The sequence below is a fragment of the Ambystoma mexicanum genome, chromosome 10, assembly GCF_040938575.1.
Source record: "Ambystoma mexicanum isolate Mex_15411 chromosome 10, UKY_AmexF1_1, whole genome shotgun sequence".
Taxonomy (NCBI): Eukaryota; Metazoa; Chordata; class Amphibia; order Caudata; family Ambystomatidae; genus Ambystoma; species Ambystoma mexicanum.
Window position 1 is genome coordinate 1,595,207,672 of NC_090932.1, and position 18,988 is coordinate 1,595,226,659.

Genomic DNA, 18,988 nt, shown 5'->3' on the forward strand with positions numbered 1-18,988 from the left:
GGATTCAGTAGAGATGCTTCTATATGGTACAATGCTGCTTTGCAGATTGATAATAAATGTTTGAGTTGGCCTAGTTGGATTAATAAGGGTATCCTGAAATTGGCAGATGTATTGGATGGGGATAGGTTATTGAGTTTTGAGGCATTAGTGAACAGGTATGGTTTGAGGCGAAGTGAATTGAATAGATACTTGGCTTTTGAAAATTTGATAACTTGTAGATTGGTTTTGGCTGATGGGTCTATTGGAAATAAACCGGAGATTGCTACCTTATTGGAAGGTCCGGAATATGGAGTGCGTACTTATATGTAATTTACGCCTATTAATGAGAAACTTCGGGAGGCATGGTCTAGATTGAGAAATACTTGGTCTGATGATGTTCTGGATGAGATTTCTGAGTTGGATTGGAAATACATTCTAAAGGTTAATTTGCATTTGGGTCCTGATATGGGCTTACGGTTAATTCGACAAAAAATTATTGGGAAGGTGTATTGGACACCTGTTAGGATGTTTAGATTGGGGCTCCGACCGGATGATTTGTGTTGGAGTTGTAACAGGGATAGAGGTACTTTAGTGCATTTACTGTGGGATTGCCCGAGAGTGCTGGACTTTTGGACGGCAGTGATTGATAGAATTGATTTGATTTTTGATGTGATTTTGCGGAGGTCGGCTGTGAATGTCATCTTACTTTCCCGTAAAGATAGGAGTGGTCGAATTGCGAGACATTCTTGCTGGATTGATAGGGCCATTATGGTGGCTATTAAGTTGATTCTCAGGGTTTGGAAATCAAGGAAGAAACCTAATGTTGATGAGTGGCTGACAGAATTACATGTGTTGGCGCAGTATGACAAGGTTTCATTCCATAATAAAGATAAGGATGAAGATTATTTGAGATTGTGGGGTCCTTTTATGGCCTTGTATGGCTGATGGGGAGATGGCATTGTTTGGCGGTAATGGTATTCGAGGTGTAGAGAGTGGGGTTCCTCCTTTTTTTTCTTTTTTTTTCTTGTCTTGTCTTGTCTGGTGTGGTGTGGTTGTGGTTCTTTTTGATGGTTGTTTCACTATGGTTGGTTTTCAGCTTGAAATGAACTGTTTAAGATACTTTTGTCAGTTTGTATATTTCATGCTTATACTGTCTGTGAAACATTGTTTCTCTTACTATTGTTGTTTATGAGAAAACTAATAAAGTGTTGGAAAAAAAAAATGTCAATGCTTCCCTTGCTTCCTTGGTGAGCAGTCTCTTGTCTTCCCTGTTGTTTTTTAGGAGATCTTTAAGCATCTTGTAAGCCGTCCTATTTTTCTGTGTTTCATGTAGCGCTTCTTGTTTTCAGTCGACCATGTCCATTTCCATTTTGGTCATTTTGGAATTCATCAGGGCAATTAAGGTATTCTGGTCCCTGTAATTTTTGTTGTACTGCTCATACATTTTAGTTAGTGGTGTTATTGCGATTGACATTGTGGACATAATGTAGGCCTTAGGTCGTCTATCACCTTCTCCATCCTCTCTCGTAGTTCCTGGCCATCTTTGTGTGCTGATACATTATTCTGTCTGTGTCCTATTGCTACTCTTCTAACTTTAGGGAACTCCCTTTGTACAAAGGATGAGTCGGAGGATGAATCCTCTGACTAGTATTGCGATTCAGGGGTGTCTTTTTCACCTCCGCGGTTTGTCCTATGTACTGAGGTAGGGCTGATCTCGCTTTGTTGCGTTTTCTTTACAGGGTTTCTTTTTTGTGAGCATTGGATTGTCAACAGTGGGCTGTGATCCACCCTCCTCCGTTTTTGATAATGGATTTGCTCATTCAGGTCGTTTTTCCTTGGGTTTCTTCACGGCCCTCATTTCCATGGTTATGTCCTTCTCATTTTTATTATGTGACTGTGATTTGTTCAGTTCAGCGTTTCCACAGGAGGCCACCCCCGCCACATTGCTGCTGATTTTTGCATTCAATAACATTAGATCCTTGATGAGCTGATCTGCCACAGCGATTGAGTTGCGGCTGCCCACTTCTGCGGTTGTTTCCTGTGAAGTCTTCCATATTAGAGTTTGAAGTTGATTCTTCTGGGCCTCTAGGCGCTTCTGTCCAAAATCATGCCCTTCGTTTGAAGCAAATACATCATCATTTATGCACCAATCGTCCATGCAATTTTCATCGGGGCAGACCCCTGTCCACCTTTGCAGACCAGCTGGTATTATTTGGCATGCCACTGTTTCAGCCGCTGTTTCAATTAGTCCTGTGTCAGTGTAATCTGCTAATCTTGCACCTTTGTGGCTCGTTATCTGCGGTTCGCCATCGCTCAAGATCTCCATTGCTCTCACCTTTTTTGTTGTCTTTCCTGCCCCTTGCAGTTTGGAGTACCCTTCAACTGCCCTCCAAGCAAGTACTCGCAGTTGAATCTGGCACCTCATTCTTGTCTCTCCATTAGCAGGTTTGTCATCTGCCGATTTACTTGCCACAGATGTCATGAACCTCAACCGGGAGAGCTGATGTGGGGAGGGGAAATGAACTGAGTGTGGTCCGTGAGGCGTTGTTCTCGTGCAATGTCTGTGTACTTTGTCCAAGCTTCCTTCCCAGTTCGCAGCCGTTGCCGGCCGACTTTACCATTCCTCCCATTCGTTAGCACGGACCAGGGGTCCATCCCCCCCGGCTTCCCCCTTCCCAGTCATCCGTCTCCCAGGTCAACACTTGATTTGTCAGCGGGGACAGTAGCTGTATCTGTTTCACTGCTGAGCATTGTCCGGCAGGATTTCTACACCTGAACTCGCAAGTAACCCCCTCCTCCTCCCCCAGTCCACATTATCTTGCGGGGTGCCATTTGTCTGATGCTGCTGTGTTCCCTTATTTGGCCCCATGTCTTCTGCAAAACTTACTTGGTCAACGTTTTTGAGCTCCTTTCTCACCGGCAATGCAGATTGAAGAGGCACCGAGTTGCAGAGCAGAAGTTGCGAGCGCGTCTGTGGGGGTAGCTTCGAACTCGAGGGCCTTTCCAAGCATAGTTTTCTTGCTCGACTCCGTTAGATTGCAGAGCTGAGCAGCTGCCCTCATGGCCCACCATGAACACCAGGAACACTGCGACGCTCTGCGTCGGGGGAGGGATTTTTTGTTTGTTTGCTTGCTCCTTCTCCAGGTGTAAAAAGTGATAAAACACTGCACAGACGCCAGCAGCTGCAGGCAACCTCACACCAGGAACACTCCCTCACACTCCCTCCCTCATACACCGAGGGGGAGACCCTTCTCATGAGGCCAGGGAGGTGAGGCCACTTGCCCGATAGTCGTCCTGGGAATGGTACTCAGCGGGAGGATCTCATTGGGAGGGATTCACCCTCTGGATACAGGAACGACACAGCGGGAGAATGCAGTATATTGACCCTCGGCCAAACCCTAATAATCCTCCCATAGACCCCACTTCCTTTTCATTTACCACTATGTATGTCAGTCTATCCCTCTCTTTAGTACTGACATGAGGGGGAATGGAGCCAGCTCTTATAGAGCATCATGGACAAGGACAGGGACGAGGAGGAGGTGCGGAACAATGCCGATCACCACCAAGAATTATTGCGCAGTCTAGCTTTTTGTGGACCTCTCCAATCAAAACCTAAAGGGTACTTACCAACTTGTCTAGCCCTCCCTGGAGGACCTGTGAGGGCGAACGCAGTGCGGGGAAGGAAGAAGAAGCTGACCGGGACGCAGGAGAGGGAGCCGAGCGGTCCGAAGCCAGTCCAAGAACAAGGGACAGCACAGCAGTTTGACAGATGGAAGTCCAGGCTTTCCTAAAGCCTAGGAGGTGCTGGTAAAGAGAACCGCACGACCGGAAAGAAGTTGGAGGCTGCAAAGCCGTCGCAACATAGAAGAGGTCCACGGAAGCCACTGGGACCCTGCCGCTGTTAGAACCGGAACCCTCGCGGAACACCCACAAAGGTATGCGGGTTGCCTGAAGGTGTTTGGGACCCGAGAGGGCTGTGGCAAGTACAGGGGGGCGGCAGAGAGCCGCCAACATCAGTCTGGGACTGGTGGGAAAACCCAGGAAGAAGAGGGAACCAGAAAGGGTTGGTTGAGAGACCCTATCCAAATTGAGAGAAAACCAAGGGGAAGGTGTAGGACATCAGTCTTAGTGGAAGAGACTGAAGAGAAGATCTAAGCTAAAGAAAGCTGACCATACTTTGAAGAGGTGCTTAATTATCCCCAAAGAAGACCTATGTTCTGAAAGGTCGAAACACGTGTTGGCAGGCAGGAGCACACTAATCACTAATAAGAAATTAAACAAGGACTTGAAAGTGAGGAGTTTACTGAGATCTCTTATTGGCAAGAATCAGAAACAATCAAAATTGTTAATCAAAAGACTGTATATTGAACAAATTCGAATACTTGTCCATGCGCAGTGGATAAACCAGTGTTTTGTTTTTTGTTATACTTGGCAGGTAAGTGAACAAAGTTGGTCCAAGCCAGGAGAAGGGAGTCATTCCCCTGGCTGTGTGAACTGTGAAACAAAGTCAGAGAAAGAGGCCAGGGAAAGGTAGTCATTCCCCCTCGTATTGTGAATTGTGCCAGAACTATTAGGAGACCAGGGGAAGGAAGGCACTATCTCCCCCCAGGCCCCCTTCCTGGTAAGTCCAAAGTAAACCTTAGAAGAGGCCAGGGGAAGGGAGATATTCCCCCTGGCATTGTGAACTGCAAATAACACCTGAGAGAAGGCCACAGGAAGGGAGTCATTCCACTGGCATCGTGAAACCATTGAAAGCAAGAAACCTGGAGAAAGGAGGAATTCTCCAGGAACCTAATAGTGAATAAATAATATTTAAGCAATATGCTCCGAGCAGGGAGCGCAATACAGCTTTAGGTCATGCCCGGGAGCCCATAGTTACAGGCCTGAGCGAAACTAGAGCCTTAACGCAGGCCCCGGGGCATTACCTGAAGGAGTAATGCTTCCCCATCGAGGGGCTTATTGCTATTAGTACTCCGTCCCGTAGGACCGGGGTACTAATGGTAATTTTTGCAGTTGTGCAGCACCGTTGGTGTTTCGCACCTGAATATAAGAAAAGAAAATGGCTGCCACGTAACGCGGAGAAGGGACTATAGGTAGTCCCTTCTCCCTTTCCATGGCGGCCATTGAAAAATGAACAGAAAAGTAAACAAAATGGCCGCCGTAGAAGGGGTGAAGGAACTACGTATAGTCCCTTTTCCCTTGCCGTGACGGCCAGGACGCAGATGCGACCGGCCTGACAAAGGCTTTGTTGGGCTGGTAATGACCCGACGAGGGCCAATTAGCTTGCTTGTTACAAGCTCATTGACCCTCGCTGGGTACTAATGTGCAATAAGGAATGTTGACGTTTGAGGTGGAACTTTAATATTTTGAGTTGAACTGAGAACTTTGATGCTTATTTGACATTTCAATCTGGAACTATGTTTGCTACCTTGAAACAGGATTGAGACCTGAGGAAGAGAGCTATTCCCTCAGGCAAAGATCCTCCCTAACAAGTGGAACTGGGAGCTGTTGTCCAGAAGAAGGAAGCCCTTCTTCTGAACCAAGAAGAACCACTACCTCTTAAGTTTGGTTACAAGTATAAGGGATGGAAGTATGATTTGGACACAGGATGGTGGACTCTTGATTTCATGAACATCCTGACGGATTCCTTAGTGTTTTAGTTGAGGCATTGAAACCCCTCTTAGAACAGGGATAGAGGGGTTTTCTCTTTGATTTTCATATTGATAAAGGTATATGCTAACAACCATGCCACCTCTGTGTCAGTCTTGTATATCTGCACTCTTATACTTCCCTTAAACTCATGGTGTATTCCCTAAGGTGCCTACTGTCTGAGCACCTCTGGATCTTCTAGCTTTCCCTTGACTAACCCTGCTTAGTGTTCTAGGAGAATTAGGGAATGCTGCCGTATGCAGCCTGCTGCTGTGCCAGACCGTCTGGTGCAGCCTCTCCTCCTCATCCTGGATGTCCTGTGAGGGCTTCATCCATGCAGGTAAGGAGGTGTTTTGAGGATCCCTGCACTTAGGCACCTTGAGAGGGACAGGGGTCAGGTTTCACTCCTCCCTTCCCCGACAGGGCCTGGAAAGAGATCCTGTCAGAATCGACATTCACAAAGCCTAGCAAGGCAACCTTTATCCAGATGATACCTAAACTCTTCCAGATAGATACTTGTTTCAGTTTTAAGTATTGAGTTGCTCCAACCCTACAAGGTTTTTCCAATCCTTCATTGGCGACATAAAAAGTGTTGACTGGTACCTGAGAGTTAAATGCTCTGTTTATCCATCAGCATCACAATTTGATATTCTGTACTGCTTCCTCTTGAGCTAGGTTGTGTCAAGATCTGTAGGAATCACTCTATCGGACCTCATCGCCAGATACAGAAAACGTTATCACATACTCAGGATATGACTCAATTAAAGGGCTATTTCATGCCACACAGTGATATTGTATGCCAAGCTATGCCATTATCAACTGAAGTACTGCATGGGCACAAGCACTGACCCAAGACTAGTAATTGAGGGAGTTTCAAATAATGGGAACTCTGTGCCCTTGCAGGCTTCTTCTAGATACCTGGGGCCATTTCATCTGGGCCTCACCCTCTTGGGTACTCTCCTCTTAGGGTAGCTGGGATCACTTTGTATTGATGCTTCATGACCATTTGGCCCTCCTCTCGCCCTCAACAGATAAACCAGGGGTGTTGGTATCACCCCAACCACTTGTTACTCTGCACAGTGGGAAGAGTTATCTTGCTTTGTTGTTAGCGGTCTTCAGGTCTGCTTCAGCAAGGGGTCTGTCCCTCTGGCCTATGTGGATTCCACTGTGGTGGGTCTTGAGACTTCGACTGGGTTTATATCTCCCTGTGGGTTTTGGTTCCGGTGATAGTCTAAAGCCAAAAGGAAGTTTGTCCGGCTCAATGGGTTTCCGGTTCATTTTTGGGTCCAATACTTCAAACTGTCATGAGGAGACATGGGGCAGTGAATATCGCCAAGGAAATTTGCACAAAATCACACACTGAGTATCGAAGAACATAAACTCAGGAACCAAGAAACATGAACGCTAACCCCAAGATGTACAAGTGGAATGTGATGCAAATATATGAAAAAGGATGTGGGGGTTGAGAAACCTTAAGGTGTCTCACCCGCTAGTCCCTGGGGATCTGTCATCCAGGTGGCCAGGTCACGGCCATCGCTATTGGATCCAGTTCCAGAGGGTGGACCAGTGTGTGAGAATCACCTGGATGGGGGGTCTTCGGGGAGTGGAAGGGGGAGATGCAGTATCCTCTTCCGTATGGCACCCTTTCCCTATCCTACTAGGAAGGATATCTAGAATCTCAACCCTCACCACCGCCCCCTTTTTCGTCACAAACACTTTCTCCCGGGCAGTTCATGTGAGCAACAACAGACTAACACTAGAGCCGTATACCTGATATGTCCCAACACAAGGGTCAGGAAGAGTCTGGCAATTAGTGATAACTGCACACACCTGACTACCATCACGCTGCCCCACACGGATAAAAGATGGAGCACGAAAGCACACTTTGAGCAAGGCAAAATGCACGAGAAAGCAGCAATTCTGAGATGGCAGTTTAAAACGAGGAGAAAGGCGGTGAGATCAGCGAGGATGACAAGGAGAGAATTACTCTTGCCCTTTTCAACTCAAAACCGCGACTTACAAGAAGCCTCAAGGAAAAGAAACATAAGACCGGCATTGCAGCTGACGAACGGTGTAGTGTGTGTCAAAGGTACACAGGTCTTCCTGCATTGATAGCCAAGGTGAGGAGAAGCGATTGCCACCGTAGTACTGTCCTGTCAATTGAACTTTGTGAACGAAGATAGGCACCGGATACAGAGTGGTCTGGTGCCGCATGGGTGCTCACTCAATCGTCTCGGTTTGGCCCCCCCTCCCCTGTCTGAGCGGGGAAGAATTGTTTAACTGTGAAATCGCAGTGGTCCTGCAGCGGGTTATGTTTAATCCTGTACACATTCGAAAGTCTTTGTCTGTAAACTGAAGTTGGTCTGAACTCGGCTGAGGGGGACTCATTGTAGAAAAGGGGAGTGTGCCCGGAAGAGGGGGGGTTCCTGGGTGAACAGTAACCCGAGAATGCACCCGGGAAAAATTGCTGTGGCAAATGTGAACCTGAATGAGTGATGCCTATGAACCCGACTGAGGGAGGATAATGGTGAAAAAAGGATTGGAGCCCGGCTGAGGGGGGATCCAGGGTGAAGAGTACATCACTCGACGTAAATATTGAGAAGGAACTTTTCTTTGTGGTACATCAAGTCCTCTGAGGCAAGATACTTTGCACAAAAGCAACTTGGGCATAGAAGTCCCTGATGTTGGTGAATGAAACGGTCCTTGTGCCAGAGAAGCCCAGGAGTGTGCTGTGCTTGAGTAACCCGCCTTGTCCCATGCTAAAAAGGTGGGAAAGGGAGGCCCACGGCCTAACATCCTGACTTATCATTTTGTGAACACCTTTTTTCTTTTTGTGAACATTATCCCACACTATTTTGTAGCATAGCGGTAAGGATTGGCAATAGTTTTTTTTCTTTTTTCTTTTTTTAGTGTAGGCCCTTTTTATTTGACTAGACTCCACCAGGACTGTATTATTATTATTTGATGGTCATAGCTTGCTGCCATTTTAGATTTAGCTTTAGATAGGTATTTTTCACACCCCTGATAAAGTTCAATAAACACCCTTGAACTGTGATCACTTGTGTCTGTCTTACTTTGAGGCCATGCCTTCTTTACAGGGTAAGCACTTATGTGCGCCTTATATTTACAAAGAAAATTTGCAAGCTCCTGCCACACAATTGCTGTTACAGGTCCGGTCCACACTAAGCCCACATACAGGACAAGCAATGACGGGCTCTGTGAACTAATAACATTGATGGTATTTTATAAGCTAACTTAAAGACAATAATAGCGAGGACAAGAAACATCACCTGGAATGTCAGCGAACCCCACGAACCCTGCTCAAACAGGGACCCAGAAAAGCTATAACAGCAAAGTGAGGATAACTTGATACATATGTCTCCTGACCAGGGACAAGTGGGAGTAGTGCTTACAGAATAGTGTGGAAAACATAGGCATTCATGCAGGCGCTGGGCACAACAGCGCACTACACCTAAAAATCAATAGGGAACAAAGAGAAGTGCAAATGAAAACCAGCAACGGACTCCAAGAGAAAGTCATAGAATAGGCACAAGGAAAACAAAATTACAAGTGCAAAACCACCCACCGCTCCACCCAGGGAAGGGAAGGAACTCGCTATAATATAGGAAATCTGTCAATGAGGGGTGTCTAAAGAATCCAGGTGTCCCTGCAGAACAGGGCAAGGTCAAAGGAATAAAGAACATAGACAAACTGGGCTGCACAGTAAAAGGAAAGCACTGGACAGTACTGACCACAACACAGAGGAAGAGAGAAAAGGGAATCCAGGTTGCATAAAATACAAAAAAAATAAGCACACTAAAGTCAGGATCCAGCAACAAGAACTAAGAAACTAGGAACTAGACACAGAGCATAATAACCAGGAACAAGGGAAATGTAACAAACGTGAACACTGCAACACTGCAACCAGCACTGAACTGAAGCAAACTGAGAATTTTAAAGCTGGCTAACAATCGCACGCCTCAGGTGTGCCGTTTGGTAGCACCTGCCAGCCCACAGGTGGTCCTCATCCTCCAGCCAACCGTATCCTGCAAGGGAGGAGATGAAGCAGTGGACCAGGCATTCTGTGAAGCATAGTCTTTTTATTAAAGCAGCATACTGGCTGCCAAAGACCTAGAATGGATCCGGAATGGGAAGTGAAAGGGGAATAGGAATTTAGAGCTCCCAGATCACCACAGCACTGCCTCGTAAGGTTCGGAATTAAAGTCCAATAGGGAATAAAACCCAAATCAGGCCCCCAAGTGGCAGAAACAAGAGTGAAGTTAGAGTCGTAACACGGGCCTCCATCTCCGGGACCAGAATCCTTTCCTGCACTAGTTGGGGAATGGTTTGGCCTGCTCTGATTACATGGGTGTGGTTCCCCAAGTTGAAGAGAATGATTCTCACTTCCCCTTGATAATCTCCACTGATGATTTCTGTCCCCACATCTAACGAGTGTCTATGTGCTAGACGGTGCCTGAGGCTAACACTTCCATGTAGGTCTTTTGGAACTTCTGTGCAGAGACCTGTTCTGACCATCTGTTTTAGTTTTGGCTGAATCCTCTCCTCATCTCCGTATGGGACTGTAAAGTAGAATTTATTTTCTGTGTGTAATTCTCCCCACTTGTGAGTCCCGTGATGAATCGTGCAAAGACATCCCTGAACCCCAGCCTAAGGTCTCCTCCCATGTGGCTAGGGGAAGGCAGACGCTACCTGATCCTATTCCTGGGGGTGGTGTCAGGTGGGAGGATTACATGGGAGTAGATGGCTCACTTCTTGTGTATATGGGTGTTCTGTGATTCCCAAATATCCGATGAATGCTGTCATTGCACAAGTCCCTCTCATAAGGAAACCCAAGGAACCTTCTGTGACAAGTCACCTAACCTGAATACGTTGTATACCTTGGGAGTTCCTGAATTAGATTTGACATCTTCTAATGGCCATGATTCTGTCTTGGGTAAATGTCTTAGCCCTAATATTAAATCACACAATGCTCATATAACATCTCCTAACTCTGATAACATCCAGTTCACCAAAGTAGACCAAAGTCCTCACTCTTCCAAGCTGTGGCTTGTGTACAGAGCGTTTCCTCAAAGAAAAGTGAGGAAGCGTATGTGACAGTGTCTATGAGGAGAATTGGAGATCGGGAGAGCCGTGGTCGCGGAGAGTGGATCAGCAGTAGCCCCTAGAGAGAGAGACCCAGTTGACGAGAGAACTGAAGCAGCACCCGATAACGCTGAAGAGAAGAACCGTTGTGCTGTGCAGCACAGAGGACGCTGAGGCTGCCAACAGTAACCAGTGATCCTCCGAAGAGAACACAGGGCACCGGGGCGGTTCGTAGCATTTACGGCTCCCGCAGTTAAGCCACGGGGTCCGAGAGCAAAGTGAAATAAAGAGGGGAAGGCAAAGAGAGTTAAATGACTGCCTAATTAAACCCCTTAATTAGCAAAAAATGGCGCAATTCTCCATTCATGAGATGTCAACTTGGGGAAACCTGTAACCCACATTGCCACCAGCGCAGACACTATAACAAAGAGATAAAGAGCAACAAGGGCGCAATTCTCCTTTTCTGAGACACAGTTTGGGTTAATCTGTAACCCATAGTGCCACTAAAAGAAACGACCAACTGTAGTAGTAGGAGTTTTCTTCCTGAAAGGAGAGTGAAACAGGAAAGAGAAGACTAGTAGTTATTCCTGGCAGGCTACTAGACCAGGAAAGAAACAGTTGATTTGAAGAAATGTACGTGAAAAAGGAGTTGTGGAGAGACATTGGTAATTATATCATTTTGACAAACTATGGCATCACCAAAAGTAGTTGCTATGCTATCCTGGCAAAAGCATTCCATTGGAAGAATAATTGTGATATGCTAATATTTGCTTTGAATCCTGAGAACGACATTGTGTGGAGAAAAAGAACTGCTTTGGTTTGTGAACAAGCCTTTGTGAAAGAGACATTTACTTTAACTAGTGCAAGGACGCAGTGGATGGAAAAGACCTTTTGTGTTGAACTGAACAGAACTTCGTTGAATCAGAATGTTTCCAAGGGTATTCCTGAATTGATCCAGGGTCAGGGAGCCTAGCCCTTGTCACAAGGAGTACTTTCTAAAAACTAGAAGTTTGATTGTTTGCATTTGTGTGTGGAACTTAAGACGGCCAAATATTCCTTGTACACCTTTGTTATATTAGTGTAAGGGTCAGATGCTTTTTGCACACTAGGTCATCTTTCTTTAGTATTAGTTTGCTAGGTGGGTACATTCTGGTTAGGATATGTGTTTATCTCACCCCTTTTGTATTTTAACAACTGGCAAACATTGAGAAAACTATACCTTTTTGTGTCTGTTTCACATTTCTGACCCATCCCAGTCCCACAGGGCTTTTTGCTGGACTCTTGGATTTGTACCCGTTTTCCTGAGTGAGTGGGATCCTTTTTCCACACTCACCCAGTCTACCTTTGGGAACCCTTTTCAACCCTTTGTATTGTACCTTTTGGGATCCTGCTTTCTTCTAACTTTTAAGGCCTCTGCAATTTATTATTGTGGTACACAGCACTTTCTGCCCTTTTTATTTCCCTTGTGTTAACAAATATTACCAAGGACAGGGGGATACCTTTTACCTTACCTGACTTTGATATTGTGGAATAGGCACACTCCCCACCTTATGTGAATGCTGAGGCGATACAATGTAATTTCTTTTTCCACTACTCCTGTAACTTTCAAGTTACAGTGACATGTTCATCTGAGTGGCTGGTTATGAACGATTTCTAGCGACTATTTATGAACTTTACACGCAGGCTGCTATCCCAGCTCCAGTAAGGGACACATGGGTCAAAATTGACCTAAAACGGCGACTGTACTTTCTTTTCATCAACTCTTGATGACTTGTCGTTTCTTGAGCCTTCATCTACTTACTTGGGTGGGGGAGGTCCTGCTACGTCTTTTGTCTTAGGCGGTCTTCCTTGCGAAAGCCCACCAAGGCTCTCTGTGTGCCTGAAAGAACAGGAAGTGGGGGAGGTGACCGAAACTCCCCTGGTTTTTGTCCTGCGGTGTTTGTGCCTGGTTCCAGTTTGAACTGGGTGGCTGGCTGTCCTTTTGGACAAGCCAGCCCCCAGATTAGCATAAAGGCTTGAATGGTGATTGGTGAATCCCGATGGTTTTCCTGCATAAAAGTCGAGGGTCCTGGAGCAGAAATGATAGTCGACCAATAGAAAAAAGAATCAGAAGAAGGGCATCTGGCACCAACTCCAGCAACCGCCAGTGACTGCTGAGTAACCGCTGCTGCTCGAACCTCATCTACTCGACAGGGGAATCCAGACCGGACAACTTCCTTCCTTGGACTTGTATGCCTAACAAGTCTGAAGATCAACTGCATTTTGAGCTGTCAGAGTGTGGGGTTGAGCTCTGTTTTTCTGCGCTCGTGTATGTGTGAATTAGTTGATCTGCTGCTATGTTGGATGTATGAGGGCTGCCCCACAGCCCACAAACAAAAATGACGCCCCTTTTCACATGCGCATGATCAGTAGATTATACATCCATCAATTGAGTTTCATAGGTTGTTGGGTAGTCAAGAGTAGCAATCTAATATATTCAATCCTCTTGAGAAAAAGACGACTTGTGTATTCATTTGTAATATGCTGTAGGTTTTTTTATGTCAATTAATAATTCTCACCAGGTCTGCCTTCAGCCACTCGATTTTTAAGAACTATGCGTGTTCTTCACTAAAGTCGTGTTTAAACAAAAAAACAATCATCGGCAAAGCAAACAGTTTTGGCTTCTGTAGAAGTATTAGGCATTTGCCAAGCACTGCTATTATATGACCAGGTGCTTGCAACCAAGGGGGTGAGGGGTGTAACATGTGGGAGAGAACCAGGGGGTGGGGGCAGACCCCTGATTTTTGTAGTAAAAACAGCCAAAGAAATTCTGCAAAATAATTGCAAATAATCTTCATAGATCTGAGATTCTCAGTTTGTTCTCTGGCAGTGTTTGATTCTGCTCCCCTGTCTCTGGTCTGGATTTTCTTGGGTGCTTGCTGTTGGATTGTGGGAGAGGAGTCCTGCAACAGAAAAGTGAGAGACATGACCACCAAATGCACTGGCAGGTTTTGGAAGACAATGAGGGGGTACCAGTGGTGACATTGGTGGCACATGGAGGGGCAGAGGGGATTTCAGAGACCTGGGCAGCAGGTGGGGGGGGGCATGTTCAACTCCCACTCCTTGACTCTTAAACAGCGCTGTCTCAGGCTTTTGTCCTGGTGAGCCTCCTGTCCAAGGGCGAGGGGTCCCAGTCTCTCCCCTGCCCCCCTTCAGGACCCTGACCCTGCCACCTTTCTTGCTGAAAGTTGAAATTAAAAATCGTAAAACTCCCTTCTGGGTCTTGCCATAAAATCCTCCTAACAGAGAGGCTGACCAACAGTTGTATGCAGGGCTTACATGAAGACACTGCTGCTTAATTTGTTGCAATCAGGCACTAAATCTAAGGATTCACATACTTTTATACGTATGATTATTGAATGATAATTTATTTGAGGATAATTAAGTGTTAAAGTATAATGCGTTTGTGTCGCCTGTTTAATTTGGTTATCTTGTTTATTAGGACTCAGTTTGAAATCTAATAACATTGAAGGTTTGTGGTATGTGAAAACCCTAAGTTTCACAATTGTTTTCTCAGCACTATATATATGCATGTTGCAATATTGAAAGGCCCAACTTCTTCCTCCTTATGACTGGGAAATGTGAGCGCTTTGCGGATGAAATGCAGCATTTCCCAATTATTGTGGCACATTTCACAATAAAAAAAATAACTTGGCGAACAGTTGCAAAAAACTGGGAGGGTTTGAGTAGAGGTCCTCTTAAGAGTTTTTAGACCGAAGATTGTAAACTGTCCTTACTTTTAGTGAGAAAGTCCTGATTTTGCATCCAAAACATGATCATTGTATATGTATTTTATGTCTGATTGACACAAAAATATCTTCTTCTTGCTTGATTTTAATGGTGAGCTGAAAATATGCCCTTCGTTCTTATATCAAATGTTCGTCTTTTCTTTACTGTAATAATGGAGCTTTTGTTTTGCCATTGCTTTGCTTTCAGTGTCTGGTGGGTAGCATAGTCAACCCACTAGACAGCTTTTTTTTCCTGCTTTATTAGGTACCCAGTCATTTTACCGAAAACAAAACAGAGTGGTACATTTCACTAAAGTACATAACACTAAAGAAAACCACAGAAAATATTAAATATATATGAGGTTGTGGGGTAAGGGGTTAAAATGTGTTCGGATGGGGTTGGGGTGGCGTTATAAGGGTAGAAAAACGGGGCTTCAGGGTTGCCCACAAATTTTACAAAATAAATATGATTCAGTGTTTTTGGTATTATGGTCACAATGAAATGTACTACTATGGAATTTGGGTCAGTAAAATCACATATAACCCTTTATTCTGGCTAGTGAATGTATTTCTCCATCTGATTTGTTTGCATGCCACTCATTGCTGTTTTTATGAACCCCCAAAAATCCATTTCTAATCTGTATTCTCCATGTTTCTAGCACAAAGAGGGCATGGTTCCTTACCTCTTGCGACTTCTGAAAGGACTCCCCAAGGTGCAATGGATCGAAGAGAGCATGTCACGAAAAGCCAGAGGTGAGCTCAACCTTGGGTTTGTGCATTGTACTCCGCTTTATTTACCCTGTCAAACGACACCCCCACCCGCCTCCCCCCCACTGTCTCCCACCAGCCCCCGCTCCCGCCCACTTCCAGAATCTTGCATGGTGTCCCTGATTTGAATATCATTGACAATCTGTTCTCTTTCAACCGAGGCCCTATGATGTAAATGGGTGCCCATGTGAAAGTAAACCCTCTCTATCTAAACCGTTAGGAAGCATTCTTCTCTATTTCCCTCTATGCCTTTAAATGGTTATAGGACTTGCAAGAGCAGTACAAGACAAGTTAAGTGCAAAAGTTAAATGTGCTCGTTTTACTTTTATTCTGTGGAGCAGCCATGTCCCTTAAATGCTTGTTAATACGGACACACAATTGGAAATTGCCTCCTTGTTAAGTGAGCAGGATTTCCTCCTTCTTGCTCCGGGCCTTCTGTTCTTCTCCAAATGGGTTTGTTCAAAAAAGAATGTGTACTGTAGCTGTTTGTGAGGACCAGGGCTCAGTTGGTTCTTCTGCTTACTTTACAACACCAAGGAATGTGCTCTTTTCCCGTGAATCTGTTTTTGCTTATATTTTGCTATTCCATAGAGTACCCACTGTTGCTCCTTTTTTTAATCTTGCATGAAAGGGCGATTCGAAAATGGTGCTGCAATGCAGTTAGAAGTGAGTCCACTGTTAAACCAGGAGGAAGGGTCACACTACCTTGATGCTGCCTCATAACAATAGTTGCATTAACGCTTTCGGTGATAATTGTAGCCTAGCATGGCGATACACATGGTTATATTGTGTTGGTTGTTGCAAAAACTTGGATAAAGGAATATTGTTATGAAAACTGTCATGTTCATGAAATCTGTTCATTGTATGCTATGCTGGCATTATCATTATCCTCTCTCCAGGTGTGCTGCCTGTGTCTGAAACCTTCAGTTTTTGCCTGGTGACCCTGCTGTCAGATGTTGCGCACAGGGATCCTGTTTTCCGTGCACAGGTACGTGAAGCAATCTTGGATATGCTGTGCTGGCATCGGTCTGAGGGAAGCCCTTGTCAAGGTGGTGGTTTCCTTTTTTTCAAATGTTCATATGTCCCCCTATCCTACTGCTGCTATATGTATGTTTCCATCCTGTGAACTCTTTTCCAAGCTGATGCAATGTTAATCTTGTCTCAGATCCTGGAGGGGGTTCTTGATGTGATGCAATTTCTTCTTGGGATGTGCCAGTCTCCGCAGACTCAGGACAAAGGTACCCACAGCATGATATCTGTATATTGCATATTTAAGTGCCCTGGAACTTGCTTCTTGAGGACCAAAAAATGTGACTATTTTTAAAACATTGTAGCATTGACTGATTGTGAGATGCCTTGGTCACATGTACAGTGGCAGAAGGCCCCATTGTAAAAATAGCGACTGTGTCCGATCATGAAAGGTTTAAAATGAAGGTGCATATGTTTATTCAGTAATGTGCAAATCTACTTCACAAAACGTGCTGCTGTTTTGCTTGCACGTCTTTTTTAAATTATTTGGCTTTAATTAAAAACTTATCTAAAGTGCTTCACAATTGAAACAAAAGCAAGACCTAGAAAATGAAACTGGGAATGTGCACCAACAGAAAGCCAACCAAGTTGAGCTAACTACAGGGAAATATTAGAGTAACCAAGATGTGTTTTCTTTTCCATTCACTTTATTATTTTATAATAAAAACAAGCAGATGGGTTCCCAACTCCTTTGGGCAATGACAGTTCGACAGTATACCATTCCAATAAATCATACATTTTCATGCACTATTGGAATCACAGTTTAAACAACCAGAGCCAGATTGCACCCTTGTTAGTAAATAATGTTTGCATGGGTCCCATATGTCTCTGGTCCGTGCATTGACGGGTACCAAGTTTCTGTAGTCCGATTCCATTCGTGACAGTTGTAAGGGCTCAGAGACAGGAAGGTCACGTGTGTTGGCATAAACATTGATTTAATGAACATAAAATGGAAAACGTATCACTCCGAAAAATTAAAAGCGGTTTCCCTGTCTCAAACAAAATGAAGGAAACTGTTACAATGTCCAAGAAATAAAACTTCCTTCGTCCTGTGTCAAATCCTGTTTCCAACCCTTATTTTTAAACTAACTAATATGCCAATGGTCTTGGTCGAGGAGAATGGCTCCCTTTTCCTGGACGACGACTCCCAGTTTCTATGCTTCAAGGGATTCTTTCCTGAGCTTTTGGTACCCTACCCCAGATTGAGTCTTCATCAAAAAGGGCAAATCAAAGATCTCAAATGGTGCAAGGTTTCCTGGTGAAAAAACACAAAGTTCCAAACAAGTGCTAAACAAAGTTCCAACTCATGTCATTCACCACAGTTCAAGAGAATGTCCCCTTCTCTTGGTGTTAGACAGGACTCTCAAGCAGCAGGTGGAATGATTCCCTTCCCGTGGCTTCTTGAGCGTTCAACAATGTTAAGAGGATGCCCCCTCATCTCTTTGTCTTTCACAAGGTTTCCAATGCGACAGTCTTCTCAAGTTTCACAATATTAAGAGGAACTCTCCTCACTTGGTTTCTCTCCCAGTGTTCTGACAAAACCCTGGTTCACTCTACTGCCAGGTACTTTTTTCATAACACAACTTCAAGCAAACCGGTATCTGGCAGCCCTTGTGTACCAACCTCCCATGTACCGCCACGAGGTAGATGTCTCTGGATACAACTCTGTTTCCCATGTCGGTCCCAGACCCTTATTTCCCTTCTCTGGCAATCTAGCAGACCTGGTGAACTAACCTCCAGGTACTGCCACGAGCAAGATCGATCTGGATGCACCTCAGTTTCACAGGTGGGTCCCAGACCCTTGTTTCCCTTCCATGGCAATGTTGCAGACCTGGTGCACTAACCTCCCAGGTACTGCCACTCAATTTCACATGTGGCTCCCAGATCCTTACAGTTTTGTCTTTCTGCCTCTCGGGGTCCCTAACAGCATTTCTGGTCCTCCAACCCTCCTATGGGTGCCTACAGGTGCCTTGCGGCTGTCTTGGGGCTATTCTCCTGTTCTCTGCATTTCCCGCGGGTTAAACGGTCTGTGATGGTTCTGCAGCGTTTCCCTGTCTTTCTGGTAGGCGAACTGAAGTGAGCAAAGGGGTTAAAAATCCTACCTTGAAAGTGTGGAACATTGATCAAAGGGAGGACCCATACCCCTTTGTAAGGTGGGAAACAGGTATGGTATCAAGAGAGACACAGACTCAAAGCGTAACTTTCCAAAACCGTAATATCTACAAGTTCTTGGGTTGATGTAATGCCTAACTGGCCCTAACGCTAAAGGGATGGTTCCCTTAACTGATGTTTCTAAGGGCCATCAAAGTCAAGAAGTCCAAAGTAAAAATACTTCTTTATCTAAACCTATGCTTTCCCTCACTCTTTGATAAAAAATATGTTAGGACGACTTTCAAAAGCAAAAGGTGGAGGTTCAACAAAACTAGGAAACCAGGATTGGTTTCAGGTGGTCTTCTCACCAATGGTAGGTTGGACAGCGTCAGAAGGATGCATTCAATCAAAAGGGATTGTTCATAGGACCTTCTCCATAGTCCAAACAATATAAATCTCTTTAATGGGTCAGGGTTCCCTTCCCCAAGCTTAAGTTCCTTCAGTAGCCCAAGATAGTCAAGATTCCACTTTGATAGGCCTCTCAGGATTCCCTTCCCCAAGCTCGGGCCTCTTTCAAGTTCAAACACAAGTACACTTCTTGG

At 45.0% G+C, this 18,988-nt stretch overlaps 1 protein-coding gene across 2 annotated transcripts in view; it reads left to right on the top strand.

Annotated features, from left to right (window-relative positions):
- Nucleotides 1-18,988, top strand: part of PI4KA (phosphatidylinositol 4-kinase alpha) — a 2,470,135-nt gene that overhangs the window by 179,786 nt on the left and 2,271,361 nt on the right. For both annotated transcript variants that reach the window (XM_069619956.1, XM_069619957.1), the window contains exons 3-5: nt 15,158-15,251; nt 16,166-16,254; nt 16,432-16,504. In XM_069619956.1, coding sequence (XP_069476057.1) covers nt 15,158-15,251; nt 16,166-16,254; nt 16,432-16,504 — 256 coding nt within the window. The remainder of the gene's footprint in view (nt 1-15,157; nt 15,252-16,165; nt 16,255-16,431; nt 16,505-18,988) is intronic.